At 46.2% G+C, this 25,609-nt stretch overlaps 1 protein-coding gene across 1 annotated transcript in view; it reads left to right on the top strand.

The window, feature by feature from the left end:
- MSTN (myostatin) overlaps positions 1 to 20,196 on the top strand; it is a 78,692-nt gene extending 58,496 nt beyond the window's left edge. Inside the window, exons 2-3 of the mRNA XM_069225901.1 lie at positions 1,997 to 2,367; positions 17,663 to 20,196. Of these exons, the coding sequence (XP_069082002.1) occupies positions 1,997 to 2,367; positions 17,663 to 18,043 (752 nt within the window). The 3' untranslated portion in view covers positions 18,044 to 20,196. The remainder of the gene's footprint in view (positions 1 to 1,996; positions 2,368 to 17,662) is intronic.
- The last annotated feature ends 5,413 nt before the right edge of the window (positions 20,197 to 25,609 follow it).

Here is a 25,609-nt window from a genome sequence, read left to right as displayed (position 1 = left end):
TTTTCACATTTTATTCCTCCTTTCTCCCCTTACAACTTTGCTTCTCTTCTCCTTTTAGTTTCCTTCTTTCCCATTTGCATCTTTTTCTCTTTTTGTCTTTCTCCCCCTTCCTTCTTTCCTTCCTCCATACTTTCTTCCTTTCATGGATTGTTTTTTGTTCCCAGGATTGATAGCAGATACATGAGGATGAGGGCAGCTACAGGAATATGTTTACTTATAGAAAGCAATGATGCTTTCATCTACCACACAAAGTATATTATTGCTGTACGTCCTAGTTAAGGGTGCAATGTTTTGTTTAAAAATAAATAATTTTCTGATTTGCTTGTGGACATGATTCAGTTAACTTTAGACCAATTAACCAAATGATAGAAGTATCTTGAGACATGGCTCTCAAGAAGAGAGTTCATCCAATGCATTGCAGGACCATCTGGCCCAGTCAGGCACTCGCTTCATAGATGTGATTTCTAAATAAGAATAAAGAAACACATTTTGTCCCTGGGGACACCTCATAGCTATTCACTGTAAGCACATTGCAGGTGACCTGGAGTTCTCCAGGATCAGCATTTATTGTCTGTCCTTTATGTTCCCTTATCTAATCAAAACATCATTCAGTATATTAAGAGGGCTTTTATTGATCAGAAGTATAGGAATCGTTGGAGACCCCTCTTTACACAAGGCTGTGTTTGTTGAGCAGCTTAAGAGGGACACTTGAAAGAGACTCATTCTGAACTGGTTCTGATGTTTGAGACAGGTGATCCCCTTGCCTATCTACAAAGTGTGTATAAACGTGGAACCCAAGCCCACTTTATTCCATTTCCATTAACCAAGAAAAGGAGTGCTGAGGAGAGTACTTGAAGGACTGTTGTATGACCAATGCTGGTGTGTGTCCGACACCAGCCTCCCATGGGATAACACCTGAACTCTGCACTTTCTGTTAGAGGAGGTGAGAATCTGCCTACTGCCTAGAAGTCTGTTGAGAAAGGAAAGGCGTGTGTCTGGAACAGCAGGTAGGAGATTCTGTCCAGAGGAAGTAAGCCATGCTGAAGAGGGTCTACTGATCTCTCTACGGTTCAAGGAAAGAACTACTACAACAGCCATGAAGTTCACCTGGTCCTATCCGGGATATAACAGTCATGATGTTCACCTAGCACCATCCGGGCTACGATTGTAGTCGTACTTGTATCAGCCACGTCAGAGCTGCCACAGCAGCAATGGCTGGACCGAGGCACCACTGTGAGGCTGACACCTGCATGAGTACCCAAATCATCGTAGGTCAGTGGTTCAAAAAGGGATGCCAAGTGCATGACGGATATGGGCCATATTCAGCCCACTCAGAAGTCTATAGTCACTATACCTATGGTACAATTACACTGCCAAGTTTGCACTGGTCAAGTGTGAGGGACTGAAAACTGAATTCCTACTCACTTTACCATCAAACAAACGGGTGAAACGAATGTGCATTTGATGTGCACATCAGTAGTCTGCAACTGAGACTTTATCATGTTTTGCAATCATTTTTTGGGGGGAGAAACGTTAGTAGCATCCAGGGGGTAAGGCAGCATTGAGGGGGCAAGTATTGAGTACTGCTGTAAGAGTAAAAAGTAATTTCTTTTCTAAAATGACTGCACTAGGTTCAACATTGAAATTACTGTCTGTTGATTGTTGAGTTCTGACTTCGTGACCCTACACTACCTCTCTGAGAGGTGAATGATTGCATTGCTGTCCTGACAGTGCAGAAAGGGTGTTCTTGTCCCAGTTTGTAAAATCATTGAAGGCAGGCCCAAAGACAGTAGCGGCATAACTGATCTCAGCCACCACAGTTGAGGCCCAGTAGCCCCTGCCTGCGCTGTGGACTACGAACTTGCTCTGACACCAACATTTATGAAATATGACAAATAACTGAAGAAAACTATTTCTATCTGTACTATTTGATTTTGAATGAGGACAAATCTCTTGAAAACTCACAGTAACCTTTCTTTTTTGTTCTTATTTCTAGATGAAAGTTACACTCAGTTGCAAATAAAGCCGAAATGCTGCTTCTTCAAACTAAGTCCCAAGATCCAGCACAATAAAGTGATGAAGGCACAGCTCTGGATCTACCTCAAGCCACTTCCAAGGCCTTCAAAAGTGTGTGTTCAAATCTTGCGACTCATAAAACCCATGAGAGATGGTACAAGGTATACAAGTATCAGAACCCTGAAGCTCGACATGCCCAACACCGGCATCTGGCAGAGCATTGACGTGAAATCCATTGTGCAAAACTGGCTCAAACAACCGGAGTCCAACCTGGGCATTGAGATAAAGGCCTTTGATGAGGCAGGCCGTGAGCTGCCAATCACCTATCAGGGAAGAAACGATGAAGGACTAGTAAGTGATGCATGCAGAAAAGGGACTTAAAATCTTCCTCTGGTGAACATAATTTGCTTGTGGACATGATTCAGTTGGCGTTAGACCAATTAATCAAATAATAGAAGTATTTTGAGACATGGTTGTCAAGTAGAGAGACATGCCCAAGGGTAGGTCGCTCCCCCTGCCGCTGCAGCTCCTCCAGGTTCCTGAGTTCCTGAGACCCACCCCACAGTAAGTACCACCCACCTCCCAGCCCCTCGTTCTGCCCCGCGCTACTCACCCTCTCTCCTGCTCCTGCTTCTTTTCCTCTTTCCTTCTTCTCTGTTCTTCCTCCTCGCTCCTCGTCTGTATTCTTCTTCTGTACTCCTCTTCTCCCCGTCTTCTCTCCTCTTCTCTTCTTCCTCATCTTCTGCTGTGGTATTCTGCACCCTGTTTCTTCGTTTTTTGTATCTCCCTCCGTGTTCTTCTGTGTTCTTCTGTGTTCCTCTGTCTTCTTCTGTCTTCCTCTGTCTTCTTCTGTCTTCCTCTGTGTTTTTCTGTCTTCCTCGGTGTTCTTCTGTCTCCCTCTGTGTTCTTCTGTATTCTTCTCTGTTCTTCTGTCTTCCTCTGTCTTCTTCTGTCTTCCTTTGTGTTCTTCTGTATTCTTCTCTGTTCTTCTGTACTCCTCTCTGTTCTTCTGTGTTCTTCTGTGTTCTTCTGTGTGTCTTCTGCTCTTCCGGTCTTCTGCTCTTCCGGTCTTCAGTCCTTCCGGTCTTCTGCTCTTCTGTTCTTCTTTTCTTCTGTTCTTCTTTTCTTCTTGTCTTCTTGTCTTCTGCCTTCGGCTCTTCTGCCTCCTCCGTCCTCTTCTCCCCGCGCCTGCCCTCCTGCTCCTGCCTCATCCCCCTCCCCCACTCGCATCCCCCCCTCTATCTCCCCTATCTAACCCGTTCACTTTCTACCTCCCTCACTCCTCCTATCTACCTATCTCTCCATCTCTCTATCCCACTATCCAACTCCCTCACTCTCCACCTCCTCCTATCTTCCTATCTTCCTATCTCTCTATCTTTTTCCCTATCTATCGATTTCTCTATCTACCTTTTCTCTCTACCTATTTCTCTATCTCTCCCCCCCTCCCGCCACCCCCTCTATTACCTATCTTCCTATCCCCTCACTCTACCTCTCACCCTCACCCACCTCTACAACCCCCCCTCCCCTATCTTCACAACCCTACACCTATCTTTCTCCCTAATCTCCTAAACCTCCTAACACTCTCCCCCCTCCACCCTTAAACCCCCCTCCCCCAGCTCTTCTCACTCTACCTGTCCCCCCCCCTCCCTCGCGCTTTCCCGCCGCGACCTCCTGCACGCCCCCGCCCCCCAGCTCCCATTCGCCCCCAGCTGACCCCTCCCCCGCTCCTACCTCATATGGCGGCCGCTGCACGACAGTGGTAGCGACCTTTGACCCAAGGGTAGGTCGCTACCCCTGCCGCTGCAGCTCCTCCAGGTTCCTGAGTTCCTGAGACCCACCCCACAGTAAGTACCCCCCACCTCCCAGCCCCTCGTTCTGCCCCGCGCTACTCACCCTCTCTCCTGCTCCTGCTTCTTTTCCTCTTTCCTTCTTCTCTGTTCTTCCTCCTCGCTCCTCGTCTGTATTCTTCTTCTGTACTCCTCTTCTCCCCGTCTTCTCTCCTCTTCTCTTCTTCCTCATCTTCTGCTGTGGTATTCTGCACCCTGTTTCTTCGTTTTTTGTATCTCCCTCCGTGTTCTTCTGTGTTCTTCTGTGTTCCTCTGTCTTCTTCTGTCTTCCTCTGTCTTCTTCTGTCTTCCTCTGTGTTTTTCTGTCTTCCTCGGTGTTCTTCTGTCTCCCTCTGTGTTCTTCTGTATTCTTCTCTGTTCTTCTGTCTTCCTCTGTCTTCTTCTGTCTTCCTTTGTGTTCTTCTGTATTCTTCTCTGTTCTTCTGTACTCCTCTCTGTTCTTCTGTGTTCTTCTGTGTTCTTCTGTGTGTCTTCTGCTCTTCCGGTCTTCTGCTCTTCCGGTCTTCAGTCCTTCCGGTCTTCTGCTCTTCTGTTCTTCTTTTCTTCTGTTCTTCTTTTCTTCTTGTCTTCTTGTCTTCTGCCTTCGGCTCTTCTGCCTCCTCCGTCCTCTTCTCCCCGCGCCTGCCCTCCTGCTCCTGCCTCATCCCCCTCCCCCACTCGCATCCCCCCCTCTATCTCCCCTATCTAACCCGTTCACTTTCTACCTCCCTCACTCCTCCTATCTACCTATCTCTCCATCTCTCTATCCCACTATCCAACTCCCTCACTCTCCACCTCCTCCTATCTTCCTATCTTCCTATCTCTCTATCTTTTTCCCTATCGATTTCTCTATCTACCTTTTCTCTCTACCTATTTCTCTATCTCTCCCCCCCTCCCGCCACCCCCTCTATTACCTATCTTCCTATCCCCTCACTCTACCTCTCACCCTCACCCACCTCTACAACCCCCCCTCCCCTATCTTCACAACCCTACACCTATCTTTCTCCCTAATCTCCTAAACCTCCTAACACTCTCCCCCCTCCACCCTTAAACCCCCCTCCCCCAGCTCTTCTCACTCTACCTGTCCCCCCCCCTCCCTCGCGCTTTCCCGCCGCGACCTCCTGCACGCCCCCGCCCCCCAGCTCCCATTCGCCCCCAGCTGACCCCTCCCCCGCTCCTACCTCATATGGCGGCCGCTGCACGACAGTGGTAGCGACCTTTGACCCAAGGGTAGGTCGCTACCCCTGCCGCTGCAGCTCCTCCAGGTTCCTGAGTTCCTGAGACCCACCCCACAGTAAGTACCCCCCCACCTCCCAGCCCCTCGTTCTGCCCCGCGCTACTCACCCTCTCTCCTGCTCCTGCTTCTTTTCCTCTTTCCTTCTTCTCTGTTCTTCCTCCTCGCTCCTCGTCTGTATTCTTCTTCTGTACTCCTCTTCTCCCCGTCTTCTCTCCTCTTCTCTTCTTCCTCATCTTCTGCTGTGGTATTCTGCACCCTGTTTCTTCGTTTTTTGTATCTCCCTCCGTGTTCTTCTGTGTTCTTCTGTGTTCCTCTGTCTTCTTCTGTCTCCCTCTGTCTTCTTCTGTCTTCCTCTGTGTTTTTCTGTCTTCCTCGGTGTTCTTCTGTCTCCCTCTGTGTTCTTCTGTATTCTTCTCTGTTCTTCTGTCTTCCTCTGTGTTCTTCTGTATTCTTCTCTGTTCTTCTGTACTCCTCTCTGTTCTTCTGTGTTCTTCTGTGTTCTTCTGTGTGTCTTCTGCTCTTCCGGTCTTCTGCTCTTCCGGTCTTCAGTCCTTCCGGTCTTCTGCTCTTCTGTTCTTCTTTTCTTCTGTTCTTCTTTTCTTCTGTTCTTCTTTTCTTCTTGTCTTCTTGTCTTCTGCCTTCGGCTCTTCTGCCTCCTCCGTCCTCTTCTCCCCGCGCCTGCCCTCCTGCTCCTGCCTCATCCCCCTCCCCCACTCGCATCCCCCCCTCTATCTCCCCTATCTAACCCGTTCACTTTCTACCTCCCTCACTCCTCCTATCTACCTATCTCTCCATCTCTCTATCCCACTATCCAACTCCCTCACTCTCCACCTCCTCCTATCTTCCTATCTTCCTATCTCTCTATCTTTTTCCCTATCGATTTCTCTATCTACCTTTTCTCTCTACCTATTTCTCTATCTCTCCCCCCCTCCCGCCACCCCCTCTATTACCTATCTTCCTATCCCCTCACTCTACCTCTCACCCTCACCCACCTCTACAACCCCCCCTCCCCTATCTTCACAACCCTACACCTATCTTTCTCCCTAATCTCCTAAACCTCCTAACACTCTCCCCCCTCCACCCTTTAAACCCCCCTCCCCCAGCTCTTCTCACTCTACCTGTCCCCCCCCTCCCTCGCGCTTTCCCGCCGCGACCTCCTGCACGCCCCCGCCCCCCAGCTCCCATTCGCCCCCAGCTGACCCCTCCCCCCCCTCCTACCTCATATGGCGGCCGCTGCGCGACAGTGGTAGCGACCCTTGACCCAAGGGTAGGTCGCTCCCCCTGCCGCTGCAGCTCCTCCAGGTTCCTGAGTTCCTGAGACCCACCCCACAGTAAGTACCCCCCACCTCCCAGCCCCTCGTTCTGCTGCGCGCTACTCACCCTCTCTCCTGCTCCTGCTTCTTTTCCTCTTTCCTTCTTCTCTGTTCTTCCTCCTCGCTCCTCGTCTGTATTCTTCTTCTGTACTCCTCTTCTCCCCGTCTTCTCTCCTCTTCTCTTCTTCCTCATCTTCTGCTGTGGTATTCTGCACCCTGTTTCTTCGTTTTTTGTATCTCCCTCCGTGTTCTTCTGTGTTCTTTTGTGTTCCTCTGTCTTCTTCTGTCTTCCTCTGTCTTCTTCTGTCTTCCTCTGTGTTTTTCTGTCTTCCTCTGTGTTCTTCTGTCTCCCTCTGTGTTCTTCTGTATTCTTCTCTGTTCTTCTGTCTTCCTCTGTCTTCTTCTGTCTTCCTCTGTGTTCTTCTGTATTATTCTCTGTTCTTCTGTACTCCTCTCTGTTCTTCTGTGTTCTTCTGTGTGTCTTCTGCTCTTCCGGTCTTCTGCTCTTCCGGTCTTCAGTCCTTCCGGTCTTCTGCTCTTCTGTTCTTCTTTTCTTCTGTTCTTCTTTTCTTCTTGTCTTCTTGTCTTCTGCCTTCGGCTCTTCTGCCTCCTCCGTCCTCTTCTCCCCGCGCCTGCCCTCCTGCTCCTGCCTCATCCCCCTCCCCCACTCGCATCCCCCCCTCTATCTCCCCTATCTAACCCGTTCACTTTCTACCTCCCTCACTCCTCCTATCTACCTATCTCTCCATCTCTCTATCCCACTATCCAACTCCCTCACTCTCCACCTCCTCCTATCTTCCTATCTTCCTATCTTCCTATCTCTCTATCTTTTCCCCTATCTATCGATTTCTCTATCTACCTTTTCTCTCTACCTATTTCTCTATCTCTCCCCCCCTCCCGCCACCCCCTCTATTACCTATCTTCCTATCCCCTCACTCTACCTCTCACCCTCACCCACCTCTACAACCCCCCCTCCCCTATCTTCACAACCCTACACCTATCTTTCTCCCTAATCTCCTAAACCTCCTAACACTCTCCCCCCTCCACCCTTAAACCCCCCTCCCCCAGCTCTTCTCACTCTACCTGTCCCCCCCTCCCTCGCGCTTTCCCGCCGCGACCTCCTGCACGCCCCCGCCCCCCAGCTCCCATTTGCCCCAAGCTGACCCCTCCCCCCCCCTCCTACCTCATATGGCGGCCGCTGCGCGATCGCGCAGCGGGCGCGTGCAGCGGGTGCGCCGCTGGCGCGCCAGAGGCACCCCAGAGGCATGCCCGTCTGCGCCCGTCCGCGCCTGGCCCGCGCCCAGCGCCATGACCCCTGGTCCCCAGCGCTCCCAAGCCCCGATGATCCGCTATGACCCCACCACCCTCCATGCCCTCAACCCAGGACGCTCCAACACCTGCTTCCAAGCTCACCCCAAACGCACCCATGGACCCTTCGCCTGCAACTCCTGCAAACGCATCTTCCACCACGCAACAACTACGACCACAAGCCCACGCGCCATCAACCACCTCAAGTGCATCCTAGTCAACGCTCGCTCCGTTCACAAACACGCCGTTGAACTCTGGGACCTCCTAGACTCCACAGCACCGGACGTCGCCTTCATCACGGAGACCTGGATGAACGCCTCCTCTGCTCCAGACATCGCCACCCGCCATCCCCGAAGGCTACAAGATCTCCAGGAAAGACCGCACCAACCAAGTAGGAGGAGGCATCGCCATCGTCTTCAAAGACTCCATCAGCGTCACCACCTCCACTGAAGACTCCCCTCTTGCCGCTGAACACCTGCATTTTCAGATTCGCACCGACCCGAGGACCACCCTCAGAGGATCCCTCGTCTACGGACCTCGCGCCCCTTTCAGCGACACCATCGCCGACTTCATCTCCCCGCACGCCCTCGCCTCACCGGACTACATCCTCCTAGGCGACCTCAACTTCCATCTGGAACAAAACAACGACCCCAACACCACCACCCTGCTCGACAACCTCGCCAACCTCGGCCTCAAACAACTGGTGAACACTGCCACCCACATCGCCGGACACACACTTGACCCTATCTTCTCCGCCAGCAAACACGTCTTCTTCAGCCACGCCTCCGCCCTTCATTGGACCGACCACAGCTGCGTCCACTTCACATTCCGACGCGAGACCCGCCACCTCCGCACTCAACCCATCCCTCGCCGACAGTGGAACAAGATCCCTGAAGAGCAACTCTTCGCCGCACTCGCTGCCAACCAACCCACCCTCACCACCGACCCCAACGTCGCAGCCCTCAACCTCACAAACTGGATCTCCAACTGCGCAGACAACCTTGCTCCCCTCAAACGCTCGCAGCGACAGAACAACACCAAGAAACCCCTCTGGTTCTCTGACACCCTCAAAGAATCAAAGAAAACTTGTTGCGCACTTGAGAAAGCCTGGCGCAAGGACCGCACCGCTGACAACATGACCGCCCTCAAGAACGCTACCCGCAAACACCACCACCTGATCCGCACTGCCAAAAGGAATTTTTTCACCGACAGAATGGACAAAAACAGCCACAACAGCAGAGAACTCTTCAGCATCGTCAAGGAGTTCTCCAACCCCAGCGCCAACGCCGTCACGCCCTCACAGGATCTATGCGAATCCCTCGCCACTTTCTTCCATCGCAAGATCAGCGACCTCCACGACAGCTTCGGACACCAGACCCAACCTAACACCACCGAACCCACATCGCCAACCATCACCCTCAACAACTGGACCCACATCAGCACGGAAGAAACCAAATCCATCATGAACTCTATCCACTCCGGCGCCCCTTCGGACCCCTGCCCGCACTTCATCTTTAACAAAGCCGACAACATCATCGCCCCGCACCTCCAGACCGTCATCAACTCTTCTTTTTCTTCTGCTACCTTCCCCGAATGCTGGAAACACGCCGAAGTCAACGCCCTACTAAAGAAACCTACGGCTGACCCGAGCGACCTGAAAAACTTCCGCCCCATCTCCCTTCTGCCTTTCCCAGCCAAAGTAATAGAGAAGACCGTCAACAAACAGCTGACCACCTTCCTGGAAGACAACCACCTGCTCGACCCCTCACAGACCGGATTCCGAACCAACCACAGCACTGAAACCGCCCTCATCTCAGTCACAGACGACATCAGAACCCTGATGGACAACGGTGAAACAGTCGCCCTCATTCTTCTCGACCTCTCGGCTGCCTTTGACACCGTCTGTCACCGTACCCTAATCACCCGCCTCCGCTCCACCGGGATCCAAGACCAGGCCCTGGACTGGATCGCCTCCTTCCTCGTAAACCGCTCCCAAAGAGTCTACCTCCCTCCGTTTCGCTCAGAACCCACTGAGATCATCTGCGGCGTACCTCAAGGCTCATCACTCAGCCCGACACTCTTCAATGTCTACATGAGCCCCCTCACTAACATCGTACGCAAGCACGACATCATCATCACCTCCTACGCCGACGACACCCAACTTATACTCTCCCTCACCAAGGACCCCGCCAGCGCCAAGACCAACCTACAAGAGGGTATGAAGGACATCGCAGATTGGATGAGGCTCAGCCGCCTAAAGCTGAACTCTGAAAAAGCTGAAGTCCTCATCCTAGGCAACACCCCGTCCGCCTGGGACGACTCCTGGTGGCCCACGGCCCTCGGCACCGCACCGACCCCCGCAGACCACGCCCGCAACCTCGGCTTCATCTTGGACCCCCTTCTCACCATGACCAAGCAAGTCAACGCCGTGTCCTCCGCCTGCTTCCTCACCCTCCGCATGCTCCGCAAGATCTTCCGCTGGATCCCCGCCGACACCAGAAAAACCGTGACCCACGCCCTCGTCACGAGCCGCCTGGACTACGGCAACACCCTCTACGCTGGGACCACCGCCAAACTCCAAAATCGCCTGCAACGCATTCAAAACGCCTCAGCCTGCCTCATCCTCGACGTACCCCGCAACAGCCACATCTCCGCACACCTGAGACACCTGCATTGGCTCCCAGTCAGCAAAAGGATCACCTTCCGACTTCTCACCCACGCACACAAAGCCCTCCACGACAAGGGACCGGAATACCTCAACAGACGGCTCAACTTCTACGTTCCCACCCGCCCCCTCCGCTCCTCTGGCCTCGCACTCGCCGCCGTCCCTCGCATCCGACGCTCCACGGCGGGTGGGAGATCTTTCTCCTTCCTGGCGGCCAAGACCTGGAACTCCCTCCCCACCAGCCTCAGGACCACCCAGGACCACTCCGCTTTCCGGAGACTCCTAAAGACCTGGCTGTTCGAGCAGCGATAACCACCCCCTTTGTCCCTAGCGCCTTGAGACCCGCACGGCTGAGTAGCGCGCTTTATAAATGCTAATGATTTGATTTGATTTGATCCAATGTATTGCAAGACAAAGAGACATCCCTTCATAGATGTAATTTCTAAATAAGAATAAAGAAACACATTTTGTCTCTGGGGACCCTGGTAGCTCTTCACTGTAAGCACACTGCAGGTGACCTGGAGTTCTCCAGAAACAGTCTTAGGAACATATTCCCATCTACTTCGGTACCAAACACTTCAAGCAGATCGCACCATTGCCCGTAGCTATTCTAAAGTTTGCCTCCATTTGTCCCACTCACCATCAGTCAACTCAATTATTCTAACTTTCTTTTCCTCACTTCACATTTCAGTATCCAAGTGGTTCAAAATATGGTAACAAGTCTGGTGTCTAGAAAGGAGTTTGGATTTCCATGTCCCCAACTATTACCTCACTCCGCTGGTCTAGTCAGCATCCATGAGGTTTAATTTTGAAATATACCAATCCAAAGGGGTTAAATACAAAATTGCATACATAGACACTGTGTTTATCCAACCAGACCTACTTTAGTTCCTCCAAATTGACATGCAGATAAAAAGGATGCAGATGTTTCAAAGTTGTTATTGGAATGCTTCCCTATAAATATCCCCATCAACACTGATCAACTTAAATTGAGAAAGATGTGAGCATGCTCTAACCTTTCCTCAAGACCAGAGGTGCCTTGAGGTGAATGACATGGCTGAGCTGCACTGCACAAACCTAGCTATTCGAATTAAACAGTGAGAACAAACCAACAGACACATGCAAAGGTATAGGAATTTACCTGTGAGAAAGTGACCAAAACTAGATGCAGAAAAAAAGTGGCCTAAACCCCCAGCCATGTTTCTGCACCCAAATTCAACATTTCAAAGACAGTAGAGTATTCTCATTTTCGGTAGCAGTGGTACGATAAGACCTGTACAGAAGAGAGATATTGGTCACACAGAATCAATAGGCACAAGACAGGTCTAGACAAAGATAAATATAAAAGTACTAAACACATATTAAATAAAAGCCACTAAAAGTTCAGGGTCGACAGAAGGAATAATCTACATAAACAATAACGTTTATTAAAAATGGGACCATTTTAAACTGTTAAACATTTAAATTGTACAATTGGGAAGAAAAATCACATTGTTTGACCCTAAAAACATATAAGTAAAATATAAAAGACAAAGTATACTCCACAAAGCATTTGGAAGCGACTACTGATCTGTGTGATGAAGTTCTCTCTCCTTCGGGGGTAGGGGAGTTGGCTCTGCTAGTCCAGCTCCTCAGACAGGCTTTAGGTGCTAGGCGTAGGACAGACAGAAGTAGAAACATGCGCTACTAAATAGGTTTTTATTGCATATACTTCAAGTTTCCGTGCGGGGGGCTGTGATGCTAGCACTTTGAGATACAATGGCACTGTTTTGGAGAGTCAATGATTCTTTCTGACTGCCGTCTTCTAGGTTATTCAGGCATTTTCCACAGACTACGCAAACTCTTGTCTTGCAAGGTTTTGTACTCAATAAAGATGCTTCAAAGTATAATGTGGATTTCATGACCAGAGAGTCTTTTCAGCTCTGACTGGACTTTTTAAATGAAATACATCAACAAGCATGACAGCTATTTGAGGGGGGTCTATTCCAATGCTTTAGGTCTGGAGATAGGCCCATGCTATCCCAGAATATTTACAACCCTTACTAGGGCTCTTAGGACGTCTTTGCTGAAAAAACATAATCAGACCTATGTAGAAACCTCTAACATAATTTAGTGGGCATTTCAATCGAAGGCTAACCTAACCAACTATTAACTTACCTACAAATGATACTCACTAAATGTAATTTACTACAAATCAAATCTTGAATATTGTTTTCTGGATAAGCCAAAATGATTACTGCAAAGATTATCAGGAAAGTTGTTCTCTCCTCAATGTCTCTACCTGTTAGTTGCTTAGAGACCCTGGGAAGCTCAGTGTTACGGTGTGGGCTGTGAGGCAAGCTGCCGGTTTGGTTTGGAGTTTTAAATTAAGGAGGGAATCTGGAGGAAGAATATGAAAAACAGTGGGGTTGCCCGATCCCAGCCCAAAATGCTTTAATTGTAAAATTAAAAGAAGAGCAGGTCTCTACCTATTATGCTGTTCTCATAATTTCCAAATATACGCTTATTATCGAAAAACAAAAAAAGTATAACATTTATAACTTCATATGAAACATTTTGAGAAAACCCTCAATCCAGGATTATGTTTTTTTCAATAGTTCTATGTTTCAATAACATTACAGTTGGGTAAGGCCACTGACTAGCTACATAACTTCAAGTTAAAAGCTTGGAATAACCATTTTAATACACTACATTAGTATCAAATTTATAGTCATGTAACTTAAATGCACTTTTAAAGCTTGCACTGTGACTAAGAAGATATTGTACTACAGTTTCTTTCCTTCTATACTTTACATGTAAGGTTGGGTTTTTTAAATAATTTGACACAAATACACAGGTAAGACCCTGAACTGAGTACAAAAGTATTGCAAAGACAAGTTAAACACCTGGAAAATAGTAAAGGGAAGATGGATCACACACAGGCTAATTCACTGTACACTAAGGGAAAATGGAGTGCATCCAATTTTCTGCTACTCTGGGACCAGGATTTGCTGACTGGCCATATTTCATACAATGTTTGTAAATGCATTTTTCGTGAATTGGAAGTAAGGATTAGTTAATATACCTGCCAAACCGTATGAAAATAGCTTGCAAAATGCAACAAAACTGTAAAGGTTGTGGCACAGATGGTTTGAGGTAAATTAGTCAGCAAATTTACATAAGATATTATTTATTCACATAACAATTTAAAATTCGAACTTATAACTACAGTATAAAACCAAGTATCTCTAATGTGTCAGATCATATCCTGGATAGGTGAATCTATGGAATATTCTACACTACCAATACTATTTCCCAGCAGTACAGTGCTTCTGTTGATCATTCGGAAGAGGGTATGGTGAAAACACTGGCTGCTTGGAGAATGGAGATCATGGAGTTGTTTCAAGACTTGTTGGTCCACCTCCTATCTATAATTATTCCTACTCTCTTATCCTCTAAATATATATATATGTGTGTGTGAACATTTTTTTGTGTTTTACTTATGCTTCACTCAAGCGTGTATTAACAAATTTTGTGAGCATAAAAAATGAATCCACGTAGTGCTGGTGTACATTTAGTAGCACTGGCCAGGTGTTTGTAAAAGGCAAGCAACTTCAGCCTTTTTCGATTCAAATAAATGTATATGTAGTACTAAATCCATAAAAATTTAACTTGATTCACCAGAGACAAAACTTGGCAAAAGTTTGTAATCAACAAAAAAGATTCATACTTCAGTTAGACAATAATGCCTGAAGATTCGTCATCATCAGCTTTTTAACGGTGTAGGGATGTATTTGAATCCTATAATATTGAAGAAAAGATTTATATTATGGTTAATCTAAATTATGCAGGTTTCCACTGTGGCAACTTTTAGAAACTTCCCAGGCTCTTTCGCAGTCTAATTTTAATAACAAATCAAGGTTTTATCCAAGAAACAAATACATTTTAGGTCTCTTTAGGTCACTTTAGATCTCTTGGAATGCGTTTGTTCAAATATAATAAACACATTCAAAGATGACGGCCATCTTTGAATGTATTTCTAATCTTTTAATAGACCTGTATAAAGAATTCATGTCATAGAGGTGTGTGCATCCATGTTGGCATCTGCCAAAAATAAAGCATTGGGAAATCTAAAAGCTTTCAATTTCAAGACGTATTGGCTTTGTCAATTCTTGTTCTAGTTATCATTTATTTTCTCTAACTTTTCCTCTCGTATTTCATGTCTGTTTCATGTTTTGCTATATCTGCCCTTGCATCATTCCACAGTGACAGTAGTTAAGCATGCAACTGATTGGTACAGACTATTAAGGTCACTGGTTCTATACAATATTTGCAACGGCTGAATCAAGGACTAGTTAGTGTCAAAGGTCTTCATAGGAAGTTGTTCTCTGATCTAAATGCACACAGGACAAGCATGTGAAGATAAAGAAATAAACAATAATTTGCCTCAAGGCAAGAGTAGAGATAAATTACTTTGAACTAAATTTGATGAGACATAATAAATAATGGAATAAACTTATATGTGCCAAATCTAATCCCCACTTTATTATTTCAAAAGTGGAGCCACATTTAAATACGCTTGTAATTAAAATTGAGTAACATCATTGTTAATAATCAAATCTTCATGGAATAAGATCAGACTAAAGTACAGATTTAAAGTTGGGTGGCAGTGGAATGTCCATAAATTTCTGGAAGGGGTGCTAAATCTGAAACCGCCAGTCGTCACAGTGCCAAATACTGATTTTTTCCAAAAAACTCAATGACACTCAGAAGTGGAAACTCCTCCACTGCTTGGCAGGGCAACAAATGCACGGAGAGTCACTGAAAAAAATGGTATGGGTTGAGTCAGCAGCCATTAGAAAACTGTAACCCGTGATATACACACAGTTAGTCTTTAAAATTAGTTTAAAGGAGGGAAATTAGAAGCTTCCCCCACAAACACCATTCAGTATATTTCTGAGGGCGAGGCTAGCAAATGCCTAGGACAATATTTTGGGATTCCAGCTGCAAAGCAAAACCATGCTAGAAAAATGGTCATTATATGCCATCTGACTCACACAAAGACATGCACCTTCAGATTCTAGTGTACCCTACTTTTGAGCACGCCACTGTGTTGCAATTGTACATCACAGCAAGGCCCAGATTATCAAGAGATCGCAATGCCCTTGCATCACCCAGCATGTAGCAAGGGCAACGCAATGCTTAAATCAGATTTATCAAGCAACACAAGGCCACTTTGTAAAACAAGTCAACGCAAGTCACAGCCTTTTATTACTTTGTCCTGTGAAGGCGTTGAATGGAGCGTAGGTGTTCCCACACATCTATCCATGAACTTTGATGCATTCCCAGATTTAGCAACACTTATAAACCTGTGAATGCGTCAAAATGCTACACCTTCCCAGGGAGACGCAGCAAGGAGAAAAATCTCATTGATTCCTCTTTCTAAGAGTGCTGGATTTTGCAGCACACTTAGACAGAGGAAAAAGTCTCAAAGGATTGTTTTTGTGCAGGAAGGTGTCCTTTACTGCACAAAAATTATCCTACCTGCACTGCAGGCACCTTTGCACCACTGCACAAGGATACCTCCATTGGAGGTAGGCAGCAGATTGCACGCCAGCGATGGCAGAGAGATTGGTGAATGTGGCACATTCCTGCCCTCTCCCTTTCATGCAGAGCAGAAAGTTATCTTGATGTGTTGCATTGTATGAAAGCATGATAACTATGGCCCTAAGTATTCAGAGCCTCATTTACAAACGTATTTTGTGATGGGAAAGCCCGACATTTGCAGAAACACAGGACAAATTCATAGGGCTTAAAACTGCTTAACACCTTTTTACAATGTTTTAAAGCCCTTGTTCAACTCAGAAATGTCCTTTCAACTCCTAAAATGATTGTTGTGATCCATCAGGAACCACAAATAAAAGGGACCTCAGAAAGGGTCACACCCTAACTATTTGGGAGCCACATGGTGGTCCAAAATAACTGATCAGTTACTGAACCGCAGAGGTGGCATTGTAACTAATTTGCAAATGGGAAATTGGCATCCACCCACTGCCTTGGGCCCACCCATGTTTCCCAATGCAAACAGAAAACATTGTTTTTTTCGTAAAAAGCATCTGTCCATTTAATGGACATAAATGGTTTCAGTTGTGGAATGGAAATGCAGGATTGGAGGTCTGTTATCCCTTACAGACCTTCATCCTTACATTTGCAGCCAACAACAGGGATCGCAAATTGCGGCCTGTTAATTAATATTAATTAAAGTGTTAATTTTTAACCCTCTATGAATGGGTAATTTGCATTGCGATCTATTAGTAAATAGGGGCCAGATGTAGGAAAAAAGCAAATTGCGACTTGCAATTTGCGAGTCCGTGCGACTCGCAAATTGCAAGTCGCAATTTGCTATGCAGAAAGGTGTCTCAGACTCCTTCTGCAACTCGCAATGGAGTCGCAAAGACCCACCTCATAAATATTTATGAGGTGGGTCACAGTTTGCGACCCCATTGCGAGTATGGGCACTCACGGGGATGGTGGCCTGCTGGAGACAGCAGACCACCATGTCCGTGACTGCTTTTTAATAAAGCAGTTTTTTTTTTCTATCTGCAGCCCGTTTTCCTTAAAGGAAAACGAGCTGCACTTAGAAAAAAAAACGAAACCTTTTGTTTCGGTATTTTTCAGAGCAGGCATTGGTCCATAGGACCACTACCTGCTCTGAAAAATTGTTTTTGTGATCATTCACAAACGGGAAGGGGTCCCATTGGGACCCCTTCCCGTTTGCGAATGGGTTACCATCCACTTCAAGTGGATGGTAACTTCGATTTCATTTGCGACCGCTTTCGCGGTCGCAAATGAAATTGGATAGCATTGCGAGTCGCAAATAGGAAGAGAACACCCCTTCTTATCTGCGAGTCGGAAATGCATTTTGCGAGTCGGATCCGACTCGCAAAATGCATTTCTGCATAGCAGAGGGGCTTTTGCGCCTCGCAAACGGCCTTTTTTCGCCATTTGCGACTCGCAAACCCTTTGCTACATCTGGCCCTACGTCCCAAAGCAAATTGCGTCCCATCTGCTATCCAGCTGTGTGCAAACTGCTTTGCGTGTAGGAATAGTACGTCAGGCCATAACCCCTTGAGCTCACTTTGCTCCAGTGAGACATTATCCAGCAGTGCAGCCTGTGGCGTCATCAACATGTATTGAGAAATCCTCCTTAAATTAGACCTTGTTTTAGCATGGAATTCGGACTGCTATATTATCATTTCAGTGCCAACACAGTTGACAATATGAAGTCCTCTCATCATGTTTTTCCTTCATTTCTCAGAACCCGTTTCTGGAAGTCAAAATTTCAGACTCCCCCAAGAGATCCCGGCGAGACTTCGGCTTGGACTGTGACGAGCAATCCACAGAAACCCGCTGCTGCCGCTACCCCTTGACGGTGGACTTCGAAGCCTTTGGCTGGGACTGGATAATCGCCCCCAAGAGATATAAAGCCTACTACTGCGCTGGAGACTGCGAGTCGATCTTCCTTCATAAGTACCCTCACATCCCTTTGATGCAAAACGAGAAGCGCAAAGGCCTTCCCGGCCACTGCTGCACCCCCTCCAAAATGTCCCCAATCAACATGCTGTATTTCAATGGAGAAGAGGAGATCATACATGGCAAAATCCCCAGCATGGTGGTAGATAGCTGTGGGTGCTCATGAACTATGTCTACAGGGCTCTTGCTTCGCAAAATGGAAAGAGCAGTGCAAATGGCCTTCCTCGCCTTTGGAAATTTAAAAACTGACATTCAGTGCACTACCATGGGAAGTGAATTGCAGTGCAGAGTCACTGCACCTCGAGGACATAACATGTGAACGACAGATTACCTCTGTCCCCTTAGGGCATCCCACAATATCTGCCGTGTCCAGTTCTGACTCCAATAGCTTTCAGTGAGTTAGAAAGTGATAAAATGGTACATCACTATATATAGTCCACAAAGCTTGCACTGGTCAACAGTACTTTAAATGAAGAGAAGTAATATATATGCAGTCATTAGTTTGCTCCCATTGAAGGACGTCCGGCAACCAGATAAGAAAGGATTTCATTGAGGACTTTCTACAAGAAAGCAAACGTACTGGCTGACACAATACAATCATGTATCCAAGCATCCACTTCCTTATGCCCACCAACAGCAACTCACTTACCACTTGCCAATGTAATGAAATCATACAGTGCTACTAAACATATAAGGATATTTATTGCACATGCAGGCATAAGCATGCCTGATGTTTTTTTATTTTTGTCGTTTTGAAAGAGTTTACCTGCTTTAGTAAAAAATGAGGTATTGAATTTTTAAAGTTTGCATCCTCCTTAGCTTGCTTTGCCACATCCTTTTAGAAGCAAAACAAAGACGCTTGTTACTCCTCTGTTAGATAACTGCACTGTAGAGTTCTGTTTGAGAAAATTTACAAAGATCTCAAATTATTCCACTGCAGATGTGAGAAGCTCTTTGAGTTGCGTTTTATTCTGCAGTCAAATGCTCATAGCCTGGCTGGCAGATGGCCACCTTGAAAGAATGGTGCTGAAATGTCATGAACATAATAATAATGTGAAAAAGAATGCTTTAATGAAACAGGTCCGAATCACAGTATTTTCGTCACCTGGCAAGATCGTCTAACATATACTTTCTTAATAGCCACTAATACATTTGAGTGTTATAGCCCACTGCCGAGGGCTGTAATGGTTGTTAAAGGCCATGAGCCCGAGTCACAGGCCCAAGCCACAGGCAAGAGCCTATGACGAGGAAAATGGCCTTTAACAACAGGTATAGCCAAAGGCAGATGTGCAATAACGCTATTAGAACATTCCACCCGCTGAGGGTAGAATATACAGGGAAAAGGAAAAACACAAGCTTTAGAATGTTGGTGCAAAATGTCTAGGTGAACCAGTATTAGCCCTGAGCTGCTTCAATGTGTTCAGTGGAGTGCCAACAGTCCAATGTTCTAATATCATTTAAGCTCCCTTACCTTCTTGAGCTGACTGTGCCATCTTCTGACTTCTTTTTCACCTGCATAAAGATCTATTGTCCCCACCTTGCATTTTCCATGACCGCCCAGTCACCCTGACCATCCTGGTTCTGATAACTCATAACCTACCTGTGATTTTGCGAGTGGAATTAAGACCTCAGCTAGGACGGTACACCAAAGCAAAACCAACCCTCCTGTCCTGAAACGAACAAAAAATAAGGCAAACACCATTGTTCATTTCATTCTCCTTGCACAGCTCAAAATCAACATCTGTAAAATTACATTAGTAATATGTATTTAAAATGAACCAAGAACAAGTCCATCTTGACAATGAAGAGGTGATGCATGCCTTCCAATTGTAATTCTTAATAGAACAAACACTACACTCAAAAAACTGACCATTTTCCTGTCCTTTCCACTATCAGTGAGTTCTGGGCACTCTTCCATGTGTGACCCCAGAAGTAAGGACGTCCAAATTACTCCACTATTCCACTGTTATCTCATGTACCACAAGATGTGCTTTAATCCCTCATCAATGATAGTCCCGTATCCTGCACTGAACACTTAGCATAAAAATATTAAACAGCTGAAGTCATCCCTTTGAAGAATGCACCCCCAACAATACCCTGAGTCTTTTACCATCAGTTACGTTGGGATCACTCTGTGCTCTTTTCTCTTTAAAACTCTCCCTCCAGCCCAGCCTTCGACAATCCACATCAATATTCCCTTGCTGAGAGCCTGTATACCTATTGCCATTTTCAATAAATACTGTACTTGGGCAATGCAACTACAGGCATGGAGTTTAACAATTGCTTCTAAATAAATTCAAACACAAACTCTCCACATCCTCCATTGATTCTGTGCAGTTTTGTCTTTATGCACTCATCTCATTCACGCCTGTCACTTATAAATTGAGAGTATTTGTTTTTATAGATTTAACAGGTCATTAAGGCTAGACACTCTACTAAGGGGGTGATTCCGAGACCGGCGGGCGGCGGAGGCCGCCCGCCAGTCTACCCCCGACAAAATACCGGTCCGCGGTCGCAAGACCGCAGAGGGTATTTTGAGATTTGCCCTGGGCTGGCGGGCGGCCGCCAAAAGGTCGCCCGCCAGCCCAGGGCAAATCTACCTTCCCACAAGGACGCCGGCTCCGAATGGAGCCGGCGTAGTGGGAAGGTGCGACGGGTGCTGTTGCACCCGCCGTGTATTTCAGTGTCTGCTTTGCAGACACTGAAATACTTTGTGGGGCCCTCTTACGGGGGCCCCTGCAGTGCCCATGCCATTGGCATGGGCACTGCAGGGGCCCCTCTTACGGGGGCCCCGCGGCACCCCCTACCGCCATCCTGTTCCTGGCGGGAGACCCGCCAGGAACAGGATGGCGGTAGGGGGTGTCAGAATCCCCATGGCTGCGGAGCGTGCTCCGCAGCCATGGAGGATTCACCCGAGCAGCGGAAAGTCGGCGGGAGACCGCCGACTTTCCGTTTCTGACCGCGGCTGAACCGCCGCGGTCAGAATGCTCGAGGGAGCACCGCCAGCCTGTTGGTCTCCTGGGACACACTGATTTGGACGCCTGCCCATTCACAGCATCTGTACATGGCGAAGCCATTCTCAGCACCACTCAGCCTCTTGCGGCAGCAGTGACGAATGGCTGGTGACTTCGTTTCTCCTGTGGAAGGCACCACCAGACTCTCGGGCTATAGTATTGTCCGCATTGCTGCAGCCTAGCTGCGCGCTCTAGGAGCCCCATCGCCGATCATCTTTGGTGAGGAAGCCCCTAGCGGTTGTTGAATTGTCTGTATCAGTCTGTTCCTGTCATCTCTAGAACAGGTGCAGATCTATTTTATATGAAATGTGGTCTTTCTAAAGCTCTGACCGTGTAGGCTTCCATGCTGATCTGCTGACCAGTACTCACATTTTCAAAAGATATGCTTACTTTTTCTACCTCCATCAACACCCTCTATGATCTGTAGTGCACAAACATTTCACACTCGTGGCATGTCACCACACTCTCTTTTCATGTGCCCCTGCCATGGCCTATTCTGAAGCCCTCTCTCTCAAGGCCTCATTCTGTACTACTCTTGACCTACTCATCCATTAGAGAGAGGAGCAGGCAGGCATTGCTGTTGTTACTTCCATGGACACATCCCGGCCTTTCCAACCATTTCTCCTGCTAGAATATCCTGCCTCCCAAGACCCTTAGTTTTACTGCAGCATGCTGCTCCATAGGCAAAGCGGCCATTCTGTGATACTTTGCTATTCACTTGTAGCACCACCAATCTGTCCCAGTAACTTACAGAACAGATAAGGGTGATGAATTGATGCACCGCAGCCAAAATGAAACTGTGGCCCAGCTGGAGTATCAGCTGCAAACAGTTTTCACCGAGATACAACTTCTAGGAACAGGAACACGCCGATTCCTATATTCAACACTAGGAGAAAGCCTGTGAGACATTTTTAACCCTTTTTAAGTCCTGAAATCAAATTGTTCTTGGTTAAACCCCTGCACTGGATACCAGCTGTGTCATGTTCCTATGTTTATAATGAAAATAGACAAAATCAGAGAATGTCAACAAAACCCTCATAAGATGCTCCCACCAGAAATGGCTCACTTCACTCCACGTTTTACACTCAATACAATCCTACACAAATCATCTTATCCCCAGTGTCTCGCCTATCAAGGAGTATTTAGAGTACAGTTTATTTTAGGGCAAACACCATTTTGCTGTATTCTGTCCTTTCCAATATTTTCTGTTGTGTGAAGGAGACTGTTTTGGAGCTAAAGTCTTAGAGATTCTTGAAGACATATTCCACACAGGTGCAGGCACTTCCGGGTGTCAGTCGACAGGGTCACTAGGAGCAAACTATTGCTTGAATATTTTTTATAGAGAAGTTTTCTTAATAACCATCACAAGGTATTAAGTCAAAGATAGTTACTCAGAGCTCACAACTAAGGTGCTTCTCAGGACAAGGGTATTTCCGGGAAAGGCCTGCTCTCTTCTAGTTCAGTAGTTCTTCACCCTTTGAATCCTATGGACCCCCACTGACTCATTAGTGCAAGCCAGGGCCCTCACCTAACAATGTCTAAGATTTGAAACTCAAAACAATACACCAAAATACAAAAACAAGTATACATCAAGCAAATGCCCAAATTAATAAATATTTTATTGGCTTCACAGCTATGGAAAAATTAAAATTATAATTTTAATGGGATGGTTGGAGGTTTTCAAAATGTAGTTTTATATTCCAAAGACGATCTAATATACCAGACTGCAGCATATCACTTTGTCTTTTTTACTCCCAATTCAGGCTATCTTTTTGCTAATGCATAAATGATGGCCACCAATTGTCCATACTAGATTCTGTTTACTGTACTTGTGCTACACTCACGAATCAAGATAAGGACAGTAACTTAATTTTTAGTCTCCAGTTTCAAATTACTTCACATTTCCAGAACATTTTAAAACTTTCTCTTTTGTTTATTTATGTATGAATTTATTAATCTGCTATTATTTAATTTTCGAACTAGTTGCAGATCCCTTACTAGAAACCCAAACTAAGATCTGCTATTCTTGTTGGTACTGAGATTTAGGCTCCTTACAACAGTAGATTATTATGTGGGATGGGGTGGGTGGTCATCAACCTCAAATAATATTAACACTAATTTAGTTAATTGGCTTAATTTACGGCAATGTGTAAACTTTTTATGCAGTAGCAAAACAGAAATAAAGTCAAAATGCCAAACAATACAAATACCAAACTGGAACAGAAGCATGGAGCAAACCTCAAAGAACAAAATGACACCAAGACAACAAAAATCCAATAAGTTGAACCAGATATATGATTTGTTTTTATTTTTAAGTACAACGGTAGCCAAAAATCACTAAAAGCCAATGATAGTGCATAAAAGTGGTAGACCAGGATCTACACACAATTTCATTTGACCACAATGGAGCGCAGATGGGATGCACCAAGCTGGTTCCTCCCAGTCAAAACTTTTACCTTCTGACTTAGAGCCTGATTTAGAGTTTGGCAGATGTGGTTTCTCTGTCACAAACATAACGGATAACCCATCTGCTGTATTATGATCCCATTATATCCTATGGGAATCGTAATATGGAGGACTGGATATCCGTCATGCTTATGACAGAGAAACCTGTCCGATAAACTCTAAATCAGGCCCTTACCTTTTTTATGGGGGTCAAATCCTCCAGCAGCACAAGCCTGAAGCGGTATCCGAAGAAGGTCATCAAAACTGGACTCCTTCGCAACAAGGTCTTTCTTATGACTCCAGAAATGTGGAAGTCAAAGAATTGTTTTAACTCCTCACTTTTCAGGGTTTCAGGAACAGCTAGTCTGGGTAGGTTCTAAAGTCCAAAGACCTCAGGGACACCACATAGGAGTGACGATTCACTTCAGTAGAGGCACCAGCAAGCTGCAGTTCAAGTCTGTAGGTACTGGCTAACTGGTCACTTCAGAAAAAGGCCTCTTGCATGTATATCCCTTTAGCCACAGAGGACAGCTAAGTGATCCTTGAAGTCCATTTAGTTTTCCTGGGTAGAAGAGGGAGCAGGCCCACTCCTTCAGGGCTCACCTCAGGATACAGACAGCAGGTCCAACCCTCTTCTGATCTTCCACTGGTCCAGTAAGTCTTCTCAGGAGGGTTCTTTAGGCTGACACATTTATGGTTGGCACTAGCCAGTGAGGAGGGATAATACCTGGATACTCCCTAAACAATGGGGAAAGCGTTCCCAGGGCAACCCTACCCACTTTTTCAGCAGTTCCTTTTTGCCTTACTGCAAACAATCCCACAGTGTACCCCACACCAAAAATCCAGAATGGAGAAACCCTTTTTAGGAACAAAGAGTTTCCCTTCTTCAGGTCTGTCCTTACACCAAACTGTGATTGGGCAAACCTCGGTTCCTCAGCCTATCTGAACTGTTGTTCCTGGGATGATAGGGATCGCATGCTCCATACCCAGTCCAACCTGAAACCAGCCCTAAGTCATTGTTCAGTTTTCACACCTCATTAAGGTCAAGCACTCGGCTGGATAGTTGCTGGAGACCATGAGTAAATTAGCCTTCAGGAGCTTCAGGCAGGGATAAGATAACTTTCTAAAAGTTACTTTTCCTGAATATCTATTAGGTATCTGACCCCACTACTGAATTGGGCTTTCAATATATAATAAAAATAGTCATTGAATCACTTTTGTAGCCAGTTTCTGCAAAAAGTTAAGTATTATAGTTTATAATCTGGATTCTGCAGTTTTCCAGGACTCACCTACAGCCCTGACAGTAAAGATAGCTTTCTGGGCTAAATCATGGGACGAACATGCCCATTTTAATTTCGCACTGCTCCTCTTTTAAACCTGAGGCACCATACCTTGTGAGCAACAAGGTATACTCAGTGGTGAAATTAATATTTAAAAGCAGGTCTTCCCTTCTGTCAAAAATGGTTATTTTGACAGTTTGCCAGCAGGTCTTTAGTCTGCTGAAGTCAGGCTACACATGGTAGTCCTGAAGCCATGTTTTCTAGGTCTACTCTGTGGATGGCACAATAGACAATGCAGTTCCTATATGGCATTCAACTTCCAGGCCCTGTGTACATATACCATATGCTTGGGACTTACTGGCAAATTCAATATGTCGATTGGGGTAAGCCAATTTAACCATGTTTAAAAGAAGAGCATGGACACTTTACTCTTGTTTAGCAGGGGTAAAATGCATTGAGTTTAACAACCAGCAAAAATGGGTCCCATGTGAAAAATCTGGGTTGACCATGTAAAAGGGATTGCTGCAGTCCTTAATTATGGCCATCACGGTGAAGATTTCCTGCACCAAATTGCGACATTGCAGGGATCTAAATCCATCCGGTGCGATAAATAGCAAAACAGGGCTCACTGTAAATTTCGGCAGGTTTGACGTGCTTTATCTTTCCTGAAAGAAAATGCAGTTGTAGTGCAGTACTTATCACATAACTCGTACTTGCAGTGCAGTGACAGGAGTTGCATTATTATCGCAATTAATAAGGCCATTGTATTCAAAAGCTTCTGAATGTTAATTTTAGTAGGTTTTGAAACAAATGCACACTAGGTCATACCAGGCTCGCAACGTTGTACGACCCATGAGACAAAACAACACTAAACCAGTTGACTTCCATAAATGTCTACTTTCAAGTATATTTGCAAGTAAAACAGTAGTAGAATGCTTTGTAGTAGTGGTGGGGAAGAGTTGATGCTTTCTCTCCTCTTCTCACGTAAGTAGA

This window comes from Pleurodeles waltl, chromosome 3_1, assembly GCF_031143425.1.
Source record: "Pleurodeles waltl isolate 20211129_DDA chromosome 3_1, aPleWal1.hap1.20221129, whole genome shotgun sequence".
In the NCBI taxonomy this organism is placed as follows: domain Eukaryota; kingdom Metazoa; phylum Chordata; class Amphibia; order Caudata; family Salamandridae; genus Pleurodeles; species Pleurodeles waltl.
Note: the sequence above shows the minus strand (reverse complement) of the source record. Positions and strands in the feature narration are given on the sequence as shown.